Source organism: Myxine glutinosa, chromosome 1, assembly GCF_964187855.1.
Source record: "Myxine glutinosa chromosome 1, kmMyxGlut1.1, whole genome shotgun sequence".
NCBI classification, from domain to species: Eukaryota; Metazoa; Chordata; class Myxini; order Myxiniformes; family Myxinidae; genus Myxine; species Myxine glutinosa.
Genome location: NC_136261.1, coordinates 36,506,136 through 36,520,822, shown reverse-complemented (window position 1 = coordinate 36,520,822; position 14,687 = coordinate 36,506,136). Strand labels below are relative to the sequence as shown.

General features: G+C 50.7%; 1 protein-coding gene across 5 annotated transcripts in view; it reads left to right on the top strand.

Annotated features, from left to right (window-relative positions):
* Positions 1-14,687, top strand: part of LOC137422864 (protein mono-ADP-ribosyltransferase PARP11) — an 82,235-nt gene that overhangs the window by 37,869 nt on the left and 29,679 nt on the right. For 4 of the 5 annotated variants that reach the window (XM_068109476.2, XM_068109456.2, XM_078770762.1 and 1 more), the window contains exon 7: positions 8,967-9,048. The exons of the other annotated variant lie outside the window; for it this stretch is intronic. In XM_068109476.2, the coding sequence (XP_067965577.2) occupies positions 8,967-9,048 (82 nt within the window). The remainder of the gene's footprint in view (positions 1-8,966; positions 9,049-14,687) is intronic. 5 annotated transcript variants of the gene reach the window in all.

Genomic DNA, 14,687 nt, shown 5'->3' with positions numbered 1-14,687 from the left:
GTGAAATACACCCATTGTCATAAAATACACACGTATAAAATAGCTGCAATAATAAGTACCACGTTCCAAGATAAAAATTTCCTTGAAATATAAAACTAGGGAAAGAAAAGGTAAATCTGTTATGGATCTCACTTGGAGAATATGTGTTAAGAGATTAATCTTACTTAGAACACATTCATGGTATTTAAAAGTCTAATTATAAAGCATTGCACTCTTTCTGTAACGTTCAATCCTGCACCTAATTTCTCTAAGCTTATTGCTGTGACGTAATTGTCTAAGTGACAATTGTTTGTTTGGTAACCAGTCTGGAAATCTACTATACAAAGAAGATGCAAAATTGCTACAAAGTTGTTCACGACGTTCTTGCAGTGAATTCAGCTGGCAGGTACTCAAAGCATTGTGGTAGGAATCATAATCGCCAGCAAAAATAGATTCTCAATGCTCTTCTTTGTATGGATTCAATCAATGCATGCTGTTGTTGTGTCAATGAGGAATGCCATACGGGACAGCAATATTCTAACATAGGTCTGATGTAAGAAATGTACACAGTGATAAGATCTTCTATCGGAATATGGAACTTCCTCAAAGATCGAAGCATATACAACTTTCTCGACGCTTTCAAAACGATGAGGTTTCCATGATCTGCCCACTTGAGTCCTTTTTCATGGAAGTCCTTCACAAACTTGCTGTCCATGTCTGATGTGCGACTGAAGGAGCTACAGGAATGTGGAATTTATTGGTTTCATGCTTTAGCATTCGCCGTATCAGCATTGTCTGTTTGTTTCTGGCCTCCCACCCGTGTGTAGCACAGGTATCTCACTAGTTCGTTTAATGGCGTCTGCCTTCCATCTTCTCAACACACCTTGTCTCACGTCACTACCGGTTCCGCCTCATCACTTGCAATCCATCATGCATTCCTTAATATTCACAGAACTCCCAATACCACATATTCCTCTCTTCGTGAATATAGCAACAACTAATAATGAAAAAAAACCTCAAAGAACATGAATGAAACAGAAAACGAAATACTGCATTGGAGTCATCAGAAGGAACCATAAAAAGCAAAGAGCAAAGATGAAGTTATCAGGAGGAACCTGGTTAGGATTCGGGTTTCAGCCGCTAATCCCCTACCCTCAAACCCACTCAAGCGCAACCAAGTGAACATTCCGGAAAAAAAAAATTCTTCAACAATTCACTTCTCCGAAGACAGATAGATAAAGAAAGAGAGAAATAAAGAAGAAGCAAGAATTAGAATGAATAAAGAGAAATATGAAAAAGTAGAAAGAAATGTGAAAGGACCAAAGATCCCTAACTCTGAGCCCTAGCTCCTTCCCTTAACTCCTAGCCCTAACTCCTAACCCTAACTCCTAGCCCTAACTCCCAGCCCTAACCCCTAGCCCTAACCCCTAGCCCTAGCTCTGAGCCCTAGCCCTAGAAAGATGTTGGGAAGAACCCAGACAGATAGATTTCAGCATTTCTTCCTCAGGCAAAAACGCAGCAACAGTTACAAGCTACCAGAGGTCCATCAGCGGGGAAGCAGGATCCACACAGCATCAGGATATGGTACAACATTAAAAAAAAAAAAAAAACACCTTTAGAGGCCATTTTTCCCCGCAAGCGGGGGTTGGCCTTTTTCGGGAACTGTGGTTGTTGTTGTTTTTCGGTCCCCTTTTTGAAGCAATGTTTTACGGCCGGATGCCCTTCCTGGCGCCAACCCTTTTTGCCGCCTTTAACGACAAGTAGGGAATTACCAGTGAACTGGTACTCAAATTGCCGACCTCAGAAGGATGACAGGCTGAGTCAACCCCTCTGGCCGACCTCAGAAGGATGACAGGCTGAGTCAACCCCTCTGGCGTTAAGTCAGCGATTAACCGGGATTCGAACCACAGGATCCTAGGATCCTAAGCCGGCACCCTAGCCGCTAGCCCAACACCAGGGATATGGTACAACATAATGAAACAGAAAACCAAATACTGCATTGGAGTCATCAGGTGGAACAATTTTTTTTTTAAAGGCGTTTATATAACTAGTACACCCGCTCACGACGGGAGCGGCAGGAAGGGTCATTCCTCTTTGGGGTATATAGATTACAGTCGATCTATGGTCGGGTCTCAAGAACATTGGGTGTGTGTTCATTTACCAAGTTTCTTGTGGAAAGATCACCAAGGGGTTCATTCAAAACCGTTAAGGAACTGCTAACTTGGCAAGCGATAGCTAGCTGCTTGGGAAGTGAGCACAACCCGGGCTTCCTCCCTTTCCATTTCGTGTGAAATAGCAGGAGCGTGTTTCAAAAGACCGCCACGAAAAACGCCACGGTAGCTGCAGGAAGGGTCCTGTTATTAACTCAACTCTTGTGGGATATATAGAGTGCAGTAGATCTTCGCTCAGTTCTGTAAGTAAAACCTACCTCACGGATGTCGGGATTCCTACAAATTTCTTTGTTTAGTGTTATAAACAGCATTATTGACTGTTTAAAGAGTTAATCATACATGTTTGTGGTTTATCATACTTTTGCCGTTGCTCCAACGGAAACGCGGTAAGCTATTTATAAACGTTGACTCGATGTTTGTTCAAGGAGGAAAAACACATTGAGGAGGTGGGATATCAATAGCATTAATATTGTTTTTTAATAACATTAATATTATTCTATTATCGTTAGTTTTGTTATTTGAAGTGGCCTTGGAAAAACGCCATGATAAAGCTAACTTAACATGGATATACACCTCAACACGCAACCCCATTGACGGCAATGGTGGGGAAATCCCGCTCAGGGGATGCCCAGTGCAAGGAGAACATTCCATGCATTCACCACTCTCTGAGTGGAAGACTCATCCTTGCCTTATTACCATCCCAACTCGCCTCTCATTTACCCTTGAGTTGTGATATCTGCTTCTTTTTCTTCACTTTCTCCACACATACTTGGATCTCTTTAAAATGATGAAAATTCTTTTCTAAAAAAGTTTCTAAAAACTTTCTAAAAAAGTCCTTTTCGAAAGGACCGACTGGACAACCCTCCCATCTACTTTCTCAACAATCCTCTCCAAGAAGTTCTGTCGCTCAAGCTTTTGGGTCTCACTATCTGCCATGATCTTTCCTGGGAAAACCACATTTCCAAGCTGGCCTCCAAAGCCAGTCGCCGACTGGGCATCCTCCGTCGTGCGAAGTCCTTCCTTGGCACACCTGAGCTCCTCACCACATACAAGGCTTTCATCCGCAGCTCAATGGAATACTGTTCCCCCCTCTGGGCTGGTGCTCCTGCCTCACACCTTGCTCGGCTTCACGCTGTTGAGGCCAAAGCTTTCAGAATCATTGGAATCTCCTGCGATGTAGTCAACACCGAGGGCCTTTCACTCACTCACCGCAGGCAGGTTGGTGGTCTTTCTGTCTTCTACCGACTCCTCTCCGGCCTTGCTCCCCCAGCTCTCTCTGTGCTCTGTCCCCCCAATATTCCTTCAGGTCGCACAAGATCTACCTGCAACCCTTTTATGGTTAAACTGCCAAAGTCTAGGCTCTCTGCTCACCTTCACTCTTTCATTCCCCTTTTCTCCCGCCTCTGGAACAAACTCCCCCACTCCCTTCAATCCCAATCCTCCCTCCAGGTCTTTAAAACAGCTGTTCACCACCATCTCTTATCTTCCCCCATCGAAAACCTTGATCTTTTCTACCCCCGGTAATTCACCCCAGAGTCCTTGCAGTGTTCATATGTTTTATTCCTCTCACACCTCCCCCCAAGTCCTCCCGATGTCCCTGCTCTCAAATGTTGTGTTTGTGTCCTTCCCCCTCTTCCCCCTCTCTTTTGTGTCCTTCCCCCTCTCTCCCCATCTTGTCTGCCGCTCCCCTTGTTTTTTGTGTTTTGTGTGTCGGTTTGTCTTTTTGTGTGATTAATGTTAGCTCTTTCACGAGCCTCGATCTTGTATACAAAAAAAAAAAAAAAAAAAAGGGGAGAAAACCCCGTTGGGGAGGTGGGGGGGGGGGGGGCAAATGAATGCTCTACAACCTTCATTGGATAACCCCTCGTCATCCTGTCAGGTTTGGTTGAGATAGGATATGTAACGACGGAATGTATCGCAGTCAAAAAATAATCAGACGCCAAATGGCATATTTTAGTATAATAATAAGCATGTCATTGATGGTAATATAATGAAAAGTGAATCACCATACCACACTGCTGTGACGCAAAAAGAAATAGGTAGTGAAAACAGAGAAAGGATTCTGAATGAAGATTGTGGCGGACACAAGCAAGAGGACACGAATTCAGAGCACCAACAGGTGGCGCGAACGTCCAGGCGGGGAACTGGAGGGCATGCCCCGCCTATCGACCGATCGGCCACGCCCGGGGACTAGGCGTGGCCTCGGTACATATATGCGGGCTCCAAGTTCGAGCCCGCCCAGTGCTGCAGTTTGAGCTTTCTTAATAAAGACTCTCTTGGTTATCAAACGCGTTGTGGCCTACCTCTTTGGCAAGCAAGTTGTGTGCGCAGCACCACACTTCACTGGTGACCCCAATTGGTTCAGCCGTTGCTGACCACCGAACGCGCCATGGCCAACAACGCCGTTGCGGTAAAACTCCCAGATTTTAGGAAGCACAGGCCGATGTGTGGTTCGTGCAGGCCGAAGCTCAATTTCAGCTTCGAGGCATAACGGCGGACGAGACCCGTTACTACTATGTGGTCGCCGCCCTCGGGCCCGGCACTGCCGCTCGAGTCGTGTCCATCCTGTGGCACCCGCCGGTCGACCACAAGTACGGGGCGCTCAAACGTCTCCTCACCGCCACGTTCGGCCTCACGGAGATCGAACGGGCCGACCGCCTCCTGGACCTTCCCGAACTCGGCGACACACGACCATCCGTGCGGATGGATTATATGCTGTCGCTACTGGGTGACCAAGCCCCGGATTTCTTATTCCGGGTGCTTTTCCTACGCCAGCTACCTCTACAGGTCCGCCTCGCTCTGGCCGGTTCCAAAATAAGGGAACCCCGCACCCTGGCCGTAGAGGCCGACAAGTTCTTCGCGGCTTGCGACACGCGGTCGAGTTTCGGTGCGGCTGTCGTGGATCCCGAGGCTGATGCTGCTGCATCCCTCGTGGCCGCTGCCGCGCCCCGCCCACCACCACCGCCGCCGAGAAAACCGCGGCCGCCGCAGCCCCTGCCGCCGCAAGCCTGGTGCTCTTACTACGCCAGGTTCGGCCACAAGGCTAGGAAGTGTTGCCCGCCGTGCTCGTTTGACAAGTCGGGAAACGACTAGGCCAGCGCTCGGTAGCGGCCCTGAGCGTCGGCCGTTCCAGCAGCCTCCTATTCATCACGGACACCTTGTCCGGGCGCCGTTTCCTCTGCGATACAGGAGCGCAGGTAAGCGTCATCCCAGCCTACACGTCCGACAAGCGAACCGCGGGCCGGGGCCCCGCGTTGCTTGCCGCCAACGGTACACCCATCTGCAGGTTCGGGAAGCGCTGCCTCTCCCTGTGGTTCGGAGGGCAGCGCTTTCAATGGTCGTTCGTGACCGCCAGCATGCCCATGGCATTGCTCGGTGCGGACTTCCTATGTGCGAATGGGTTGTTGGTCGACGTAAAGCGCAGACGGCTCGTCCAGGCCGAAACCTTTAGCTCGCTCGCTTGTTCGCTGAGCAGCTCGTTGAGCGGCTCACTGAGCGGCTCACCGAGCGGCTTGCCAAGCGGCTTGCTGGAGGGTTCCATCCCGGCGAGTTTAATTTGCACGCTTCCGGCAGCGGACGACTTTACCCGCCTCCTCGCCAGTTTCCCGGCCCTCACGCGGCCCACCTTTTCAGAGGTGGCCGTTAAACATGGGGTGGAGCATCACATCCCCACGGTTGGGCCGCCGGTCTATGCCCGGGCACGCCGACTCGAGCCCACGAAGCTCGCAGTGGCGAAAGCGGAGTTCGCCACGCTGGAGCGGCTGGGGATCGTGCGGCGCTCCAACAGCGCTTGGGCTTCCCCGCTGCACATCGTGCCGACGCCCGGCGGGGGATGGCGGCCGTGCGGGGACTACCGCCGGCTCAACGATGCCACCACCCCCGACCGCTACCCGGTCCCACACATTCAGGACTTTTCCGCCCGGTTGGCCAACACGACCGTGTTATCCAAGGTGGACCTCATCCGGGGCTACCATCAGGTCCCCGTCCAATCGGACGACGTCCCGAAGACGGCCGTCATCACCCCTTTCGGCCTCTTCGAATTTCTAAGGATGCCCTTCGGGTTGAAGAATGCGGCTCAGTCGTTCCAGCGGCTTATGGATAGCGTCTTGCGCGACTTACCTTTCCTGTTCGTCTACCTGGATGACATCCTAGTCACGAGCGCGTCCTGGGAGGACCACCTGCTCCACCTCCGCATGCCGTTCGAACGCCTGGGCCAGCATGGCCTAATCATCAACCCTGCCAAGTGCCGTTTCGGTGTCACCACCATCGACTTCTTGGGGCACCGCATCACCGAGCACGGGGCCGTCCCTTTACCGGCCAAGGTGGAGGTGGTCAGGGATTTCCCGCGGCCCCGCATGATCAAGGGGCTCCAGGAGTTCCTGGGCATGGTAAGCTTTTACCACCGCTTTGTGCCCCACGTCGCCCAGCTCCTCCGCCCCTTGCACGATGCCGTCCGGGGCAAGCCGGGCAAAGGTGACATCGCATGGTCAGAGCCGATGGCCGCGGCGTTCGCGGGCGCAAAGCTGGCTCTGGCCGACGCCACCATGCTGGCGCACCCGCCGCCCGATGCACCGATCACCCTCACTACCGACACGTCGGATTACGCGGTGGGCACGGTGCACGAGCAATGGGTGCGTGGTGCTTGGCAACCGCTGGCGTTTTTCAGCCGGCAGCTTCACCCGCACGAACGCCGGTACAGCACCTTCGACCGCGAGTTGCTCGGACTCCACCTGGCGGTCCGACACTTCCGCCATCTGCTGGAGGGCCGCCCGTTCACGGCCTTCGTTGACCACAAGCCCCTTGTGTTCGCGATGGCCAAGGTCGCCGAGCCATGGTCGGCACGTCAGCAGCGCCAACTCTCTGCCGTGTCCGAGTACACGACGTACATCCTTCACGTGGCGGGTAAGGACAACCCGGTGGCGGATTGCCTTTCCCGGTCTGTCGTGCACGCGGTCCACCTCAGGGTCGACTATGCCCGGATGGCGGAGGCCCAGATCGCCGACCCCGGCGTCCAGGCCTTGCGGACCGCCGTCACGGGCCTCCGCGTCACCGAGGTGCCGTTCGACGCCGCAGGCATGGCCCTCCTATGCGACGTCTCCCTCGGCCGGCCTCGCCCCATCGTGCCCGCTGGCTGGCAGCGCCCGGTGTTCGACGCCATCCACGGCCTGTCCCACCCTGGCGCGAGGGCATCCCAGAAACCCGTTGGGGCAAAGTTCGTCTGGCATGGCCTCCGGAAGGACGTCCGCGACTGGGCCAGGACGTGCCTCGCGTGCCAGCGCGCAAAGGTCCACCGCCACACCCAGGCACCGTTGGCCCCGTTCACGGTGCCCGGGCGGCGGTTCGACCACGTGCATGTCGACTTGGTGGGACCTCTGCCCCCCTCGCGAGGGTTCACCCACCTCCTCACCATGGTCGACCACACCACACGGTGGCCGGAGGCCGTCCCATTGGCGGCGACGTCTGCGGCTGAGGTGGCGCAAGCCTTTATCGCCACTTGGGTTGCCCGGTTCGGTGCCCCCTCGGACATCTCGTCCGACCGCGGCCCCCAGTTCACCTCGGAGCTCTGGGCCGCGGTGGCGCAAGGGCTCGGGGTGAAACTACACCGCACCATGGCCTACGACCCCCAGGCCAATGGCCTGTGCGAGCGCTTTCATCGCTCCATGAAGGCCGCGCCCCGGGCCAGCCTCTGCGACGGCGGCTGGGTCGACAGACTCCCCTGGGTCCTGCTGGGCCTCAGGACGGCGCCCAAGGACGACCTGCGCGCGTCCTCGGCGGAGCTGGTCTTCGGGCAACCACTGCGGGTACCGGGTCAATTTATCCCGGTACCCGCAGGGGGCGTTTCGGCCGGGTCATCCGGCTTCCCCGCAAACTCACCCTTCAGGTGCGCGGGAATTCTTGGGGGGCGCGTGTGGCGGACACAAGGAAGAGGACCCGAATTCAGCGCACCAGCAGGTGGCGCGAACGTCCAGGCAGGGAACTGGAAGGCATGCCCCGCCTATCGACCGATCGGCCACGCCCGGGGACTAGGCGTGGCCTCGGCACATACATGCGGGCTCCAAGCTCGAGCCCGCCCAGTGCTGCAGTTTGAGCTTTCTTAATAAAGACTCTTTTGGTTATCAAATGCGTTGTGGCCTACCTCTTTGGCAAGCAAGTTGTGTGCGCAGCACCACACTTCAAGATTATACTTTTAATACCTGTTACCAAAGCAGCTTTTATAAAGGAGGTTCTTCGGAGTCTGATGGTCTGAGGAAGATGTTGAAGAGGCAGAAGAGGTGTTAAAGGTCCACAGACACAGAACATTTTAAAAATGTGATTATATTCATTTGTAATTAACAAACAAAGAACTTAACGTAGTTTTTAATTCTAATAACATTTTGAGGTGTAAGTACAGTTTAAAAAGCTAACTCATTGGGTATCGCCCCTAAAAATCGGGATTACATCATCTGCGTGGCAATTACTTATGCAATGGCGATGTTGTCTCAGCACACAACGGATAATGGCTGCACAACTCGCTTCAGACTCGCCAGAAAGTGAATTGGGCGAAGATTTTTCTGATCAAGAATCCTCTGATAGTTACAATCATCATAAAAACTATCCGTAGCAAAAAATAAAATTCCCGCGACGACATAGTAATAAAATCGCCATTTTGGGAGAGGGCGGAGCCAATTGAGCGTAAAAGGAAAGCAATTTTTTTTAAAATATCTTCCTTCCAAGATATTTATTCAAAAAAACAACAACTATTTCGTGTTAAAAGTGAAGCAATATCTATTAATTGAAGAAAACGTGATTTTCTATGTCTGTGGCCCTTTATTTAAGTGTGCAGAACGTGCAGTCAGTGAAAGGTGTGACATGGTCCTGGAAAGAAAACGATGGCCGATGGATCAATTACGGCATCCAGGTAAGCAACAAATTTTGCCTCTTTTTTTCATCTTTTTTTTTTTTTTTTACTTTTCTTTAAATCATTGGGGTGGTGCAATTAAATGGGTGTGGTGACAAAAAGAAGTGTGGTGTAATAAAACGGATGTGGTGGAATAAAATGGGTGTGGTCCATCGGATGGACGGGTGTGGTGAAATTACGGTTGTGGTCCGTTGGATGGGTGTGGCTCCATCATGAGTGTGGTGATCGGACGGGTGTGGCTCCATCATGGGTGTGGTGATCGGACGGGTGTGATGCCGTTTGTCACCGAGGGTAACATTCGGGGACAGTCGGGGGGCGGAGGGGGAAAATTCACCAAAACCCGCCACGACGGTGCTCGTCTCTCCCGAGCGGGAGTGTGGGGTGTGCCGGGGCAGTGGTGCGTGGTCCAGTGCGTGGTACGGTGTGTGGTTTGAAGCATGGTGAGGTGCATGGTCGTCGGCCCTTTCAATTGCCATAATAGCGGTTACACCTCCAGTAACATGTGCCTTTGCCTCTTCCTGCCTTTACACCCCTGATCAATTGGGGAATGTAAAGGCAGGATGTTGGCGTATGATTCCACAGAGACCCCAAACCTATTGTTTTTTGAAGGGTTAAAAAAATATATCAAATTTGGAGCCGTTCGTTGTGATGACGTCATCGGTCACAAAATTGCAATCTCCTCCGGAACCGCTTGTCCAATGTGGACCAAATAAACGCTATGTTGTGGAGGAGCCTGAGACGGCCATTTTAACACCACTCCTGACCCCGGGAACCCTCTAGTCCTCGAGATAGCTGTGGATGACGTCACGGGTCACACATCTGGAGCTTTCTCCGGAACCGGTTATCCGATCTCTTCCAAATAAAGGTCACGTTGTAGAGGAGATTGATGCAGAGATTTTGATACAACTGGCGACCCGAGATATCCTCGACATGCCGCGCACTGTATTTCTAAATGGTCGAGTGTGCCAATGTCGAAGCGAAACTTGCCGTGCCGAACGGCGATGACGTCACAGATCACAAATGTGGACTTTCCTCCCGAACTGCTGGTCAAATCTCTTTCAAATAAACGTCACGGTGTAGCCGGTGGGTCATGTTCGAGTGCACAAAAATGTGTCTCGTGTTTGTTGTGAACTACAGAATTAATGTGCAACAAATGAGCTTCAAAGATGAAAATGTCACGGATAGATGACTGGATCGTTGTGGAGAGTCAGCTGACCCACCTCGTCCAATGGTGAACGCCTGTGGCTGAGCCATAAAGTTGATGTACCGTCCTCTGGCCCACTTATGGAGCCCATAGTCGTCCAGCTTACAGGCCTTGAATAGTAATAAGCTCCCACAAATCCCACTGAGGTGGCTATATAACAGGTGAATTTTGGTTTTTATTTAACAAATGTCGAAGGCTTATGGAGGAGTTTATTCAGATTGACCTACACACCATAAACACAATGGGCCACATTATTAGCTCCCGTTGGACTTAGTCCGAAACGGGGGCTTAAGGATTCGGTCTCGTCCGTGAATCTGCAACCATATAATCGGAGATGTATGGACCGATTTTGTTAATACTGTGATGTCATATCCTTTTACGGGCTCCGCCATCTGTTGGGCACCCCAAGGGCTTTTTCCTGTGTCGTCACTTCCGAGAATAAACGGCTGTTTGGACGCTTGCTATGTGTCTCTGAATCCCTCGATTTGCGATGCCATCAATCTCGTAAGGACTTTACAGTGGCGACGAGGAGTTGGACTGTGTGTTTGAGCTCACGTGTGGTGTTTTATTTTCACGATGGCAGTCGCCGGGTTCAGGATTTTGAGTGAATTCAATCCGAATTCAGATGACTGAGTTGATTTTTGTGAGCGACTGGACGAGTATTTTGTTGCAAACGGAATTGATGGCGCTGATGATGCACCTCGACGTCGTGCTATTTTGCTGACTGTGTGCAGATCCCAGACCTACAGGTTGATGAAGGATCTCCTATCACCCAAAAAACCCCGCGACAAGTCATATGCTACACTGGTTGAGTTGGTGCAGAGACACTACAAACCCAAGCCGGGGAAAATCGTGTCAAGGTACAAGTTTTATACACACCAAAGAAGTGAGGGCCAATCGGCGAGTGAGTTTGTAGCTGATCTCAGACGTCTGGCTGAACACTGTGAGACTGGACGAGATGCTGAGAGACTTTTTTATGATTGGAATTAACAGCAATTCCATCATGCGTAAACTGCTCTCGGAGACAGATCCAGACCTTATGAAGGTTACTAACATTGCCACTGCGTGTATGCAAGCTGATGAAAGTCTACGGGTCATCACAAGGTCAAGGTGGATGTGCACAGAGTCACAACTTACAAAGAGAAGTGTCAGATTTCTCCACCTCCATCTGCCCGTGAGATGTACCGTCCCAAAAAGACTGGCGGCATGACCTGCAGGCATTGCGGTGGTGTGTCTCATGTTGTCTCGTGTCACCACACCCATCCAATCATTGCCAGTTGAATACTCCGACTGGGCTGCTCCAATTGTACCCGCATTCCAATGTCGTTTTAAACAATTCACATGCCACGCCTTTGGGAGGAGGGGGAATCTGAAAGCCCAATGTCCCAGACCCACCTCTTCCGCTCACCATGACGATGTCGACAATGACAACGCAGAGCCAACTGATCACATGCTTTATGGAACCAACAGCACATCAGGCGCTACCACAATCGAAGGTGAGAATTATTCAGTTTTCTCTGTGGACACCAGGAATACTGAACCTCCGTTTGTTGTGATGGTGACAATAGATAATTCCCCTGTGAAAATGGAGATTGATGCTGGCCCTTCGAGATCTATCATGTGTGAAGGTATGTTCACCTCACTGTATCCACAGGGTGGGGTTCCGGAGATCACACCTGTGTCGACTAAACTGAAGACATATACCAGTGAAATTCTGCCTGTGATAGGCTCAGCCATTGTGTCCGTTGAGTACGATGGTGCGTCCCATGTTTTATTGTTGCTCGTCATAAAGTGCAAGGGGCCGGCTTTGTTTGGCAGAGACTGGTTAAAGGTCATCAGACTCAACTGACATAATGTGTGCCCACCAGTGGTGGATGGGCATCGATTGTCGACAAGTATCCTGATCTATTTTGTGATGGTGTGGGCACTTTTAAAGGCACCAAGGTTAAGATTCACGTGGATGCCGAGGCTAGGCCTATTTTCCATAGGGCAAGACCTGTACCATACATGATGCAAGCAAAAATTGAGCGGGAGCTCGATCGTCTTCTGAATGAAGGAATCATTGCCAGTTGAATACACCTTTTGGGCTCCTCCAATTGTACCCGTGCTGAAATCTGATGGGAGCTTACGTATCTGTGGGGACTACAAGGTTACCATAAATCATCATTCAAAACTGGATGGATATCCTTTGCCCAAGGCCGAGGACCTGTTCACGGCTCTCATGGGAGGTGAGACATTTACAAGGTTAGACCTGACTAATGCTTATGCACAAATGGAACTTTCAGATGAATCTAAAACTTTCACCTGTATCAATACTCACCGTGGACTGTTCATGTACAATCGATGCCCTTTTGGCATTCAGGCCGCCGTGCCCATTTTCCAGTGAAAAATGGAGAACTTACAAAGAACCGTACCCAGCACAGTTGTGTTTCACGATGATGTATTGGTGACCGGTCGGTCAGCCCTGGAACACCTTCAGAACCTGAATGAAGTGCTAAGCCGTCTCTCCAGTGCAGGCCTTCGTCTCCATCATGAGAAATGTGTCTTCATGGCCCCCATTTTGCCCTCACCAGGTAAAGTGGAAGCTATCAAGAACACCCCCGCTCCCATCAATGTATCTGAGCTTCGGGCTTTTCTTGGAATGTTAACCTACTTTGGTAATTTCTTACAAAACCTGAGCACTGTCTTGGAACCGTTGCACATTTTGTTGCGCAAAGGCGTTCATCGAAAATGGGCTGCTCAAAACAAGGCTTTCAGGGATGCAAAAACCCTTTCATGCACGTCACCATTGCTTGTACATTACGATCCTACGAAAGAGCTCACTTTGAGCTGTGATAGTTCATCTTATGGATGAGGTTGTGCACTATTGCAAACCAACGATGCTGGTCTTTTGCAACCTGTTGCATATGCATGGAGGAAACTGTCAAGTACGGAACGTCGGTACGGGCAGGTTGACTGTGAGGCACTTTCTTGCATTTTTGGAGTAGGTAAAATGCACCAGTACCTTTATGGCCAACATTTCACATTGGAACCTGACCACAACCCCTCCTCGGTCTGTTGGGGGAGGATAAGGCAGTATCACCGACTTCATCTGGTCGGGTGCAACGTTGGGCTATAACCATTGCTGGTTATGACTACAAGCTTGTGTACAGGTCAGGACGTGAAATGTATTGTGCAGATGCATTGAGTCATCTACCGCTTCCGAAAACTATTGAGGATCCACCTCTACCTGGTAATGTTGTTCATCTGCTGTCTCAGGTGCTTTCTCATGAACAACCTGTCACTGCAAAGCAAATTGCAAGAGGTTCGAGCAACGATCCTACATTGTCACATGTCAGATGCTGTGTCCTGCCGGGTGATTGGTCATCTTGGGCAAGTGAAGCTAAACTGTATCTAAACAGGAAGGATGATTTGTCAGTTGACGTGGATTGCCTCCTTTGGGGTAGTCGTATAATTATTCCACCTAAACTATGTGTGACAATATTGTCACAACTACATGATGCTCACCCTGGGATGGTCACTATGAAAACTATAACCAGACCTCACGTGTGGTGGCCAAAGTTAGATGATGACATATAAACCTGCGTACATCATTGTCACACATGTCAGGTTAATGCTAAGTCACCGCCGGAAGCACCACTTGAAATGTGGTCATGGCCAGTTAAACCTTGGTCAAGGTTACACATTGATCATGCTGGACCTTTCTTAGGTAAGTTGTTCGTTGTCGTCGTTGATGCCCACTCAAAGTTGATTGAGGCTGTTGTTGTTCCCTCTACAGGTTCGGGCATTACAATCGAAGCCCTACGCAGTATGTTCACCATTCATGGTATACTTGATCGCATTGTATCGGACAACGGCTCATCTTATACCAGTGCAGAGTTCCTGAGCTTTTGCACGCAAAATCACATCAAGCATTATACCTCTGCTCCATACAAGCCTGCCAGAAACGGCCAGGCTGAGAGAGCCGTTCAAATCGTTAAGAGTGGACTAAAGGGTGTTACGGAAGGACCCATACAAACTCGCTTAGCCTGAGTCCTATTGAGTTATCGCATAATGCCACTGGTCGTTCTCCTGCATCAATGTTAATGGGCCGTGAGTTAAAGACAAGGTTGTCCCTTGTGCACCCAGATACGGTGGCCGATGTAGAATTGAAGAAATTCCAGCAGAAGCATTATCACGATCGTTCGTCTGTGAATCATGAAATTAATGTAAATGATCCGTTGTTCATTCTCAATGCCGGCCTTGGTGAGAAGTGGTTGTCTGGGGTAATTATCGAGATTGTTGGTAGTCAGATTTTCCTAGTCAAACTGTCTGATGGTAGACTTCAGCGGCAGCACCTTGATCAACCCAGGTTGCGTCATACCAAACAAGCAGAACCACCTGTATTTGTACCGCAACCTGTTCAACCATCCGAGAGAGTGCCTTTATCGCCCCT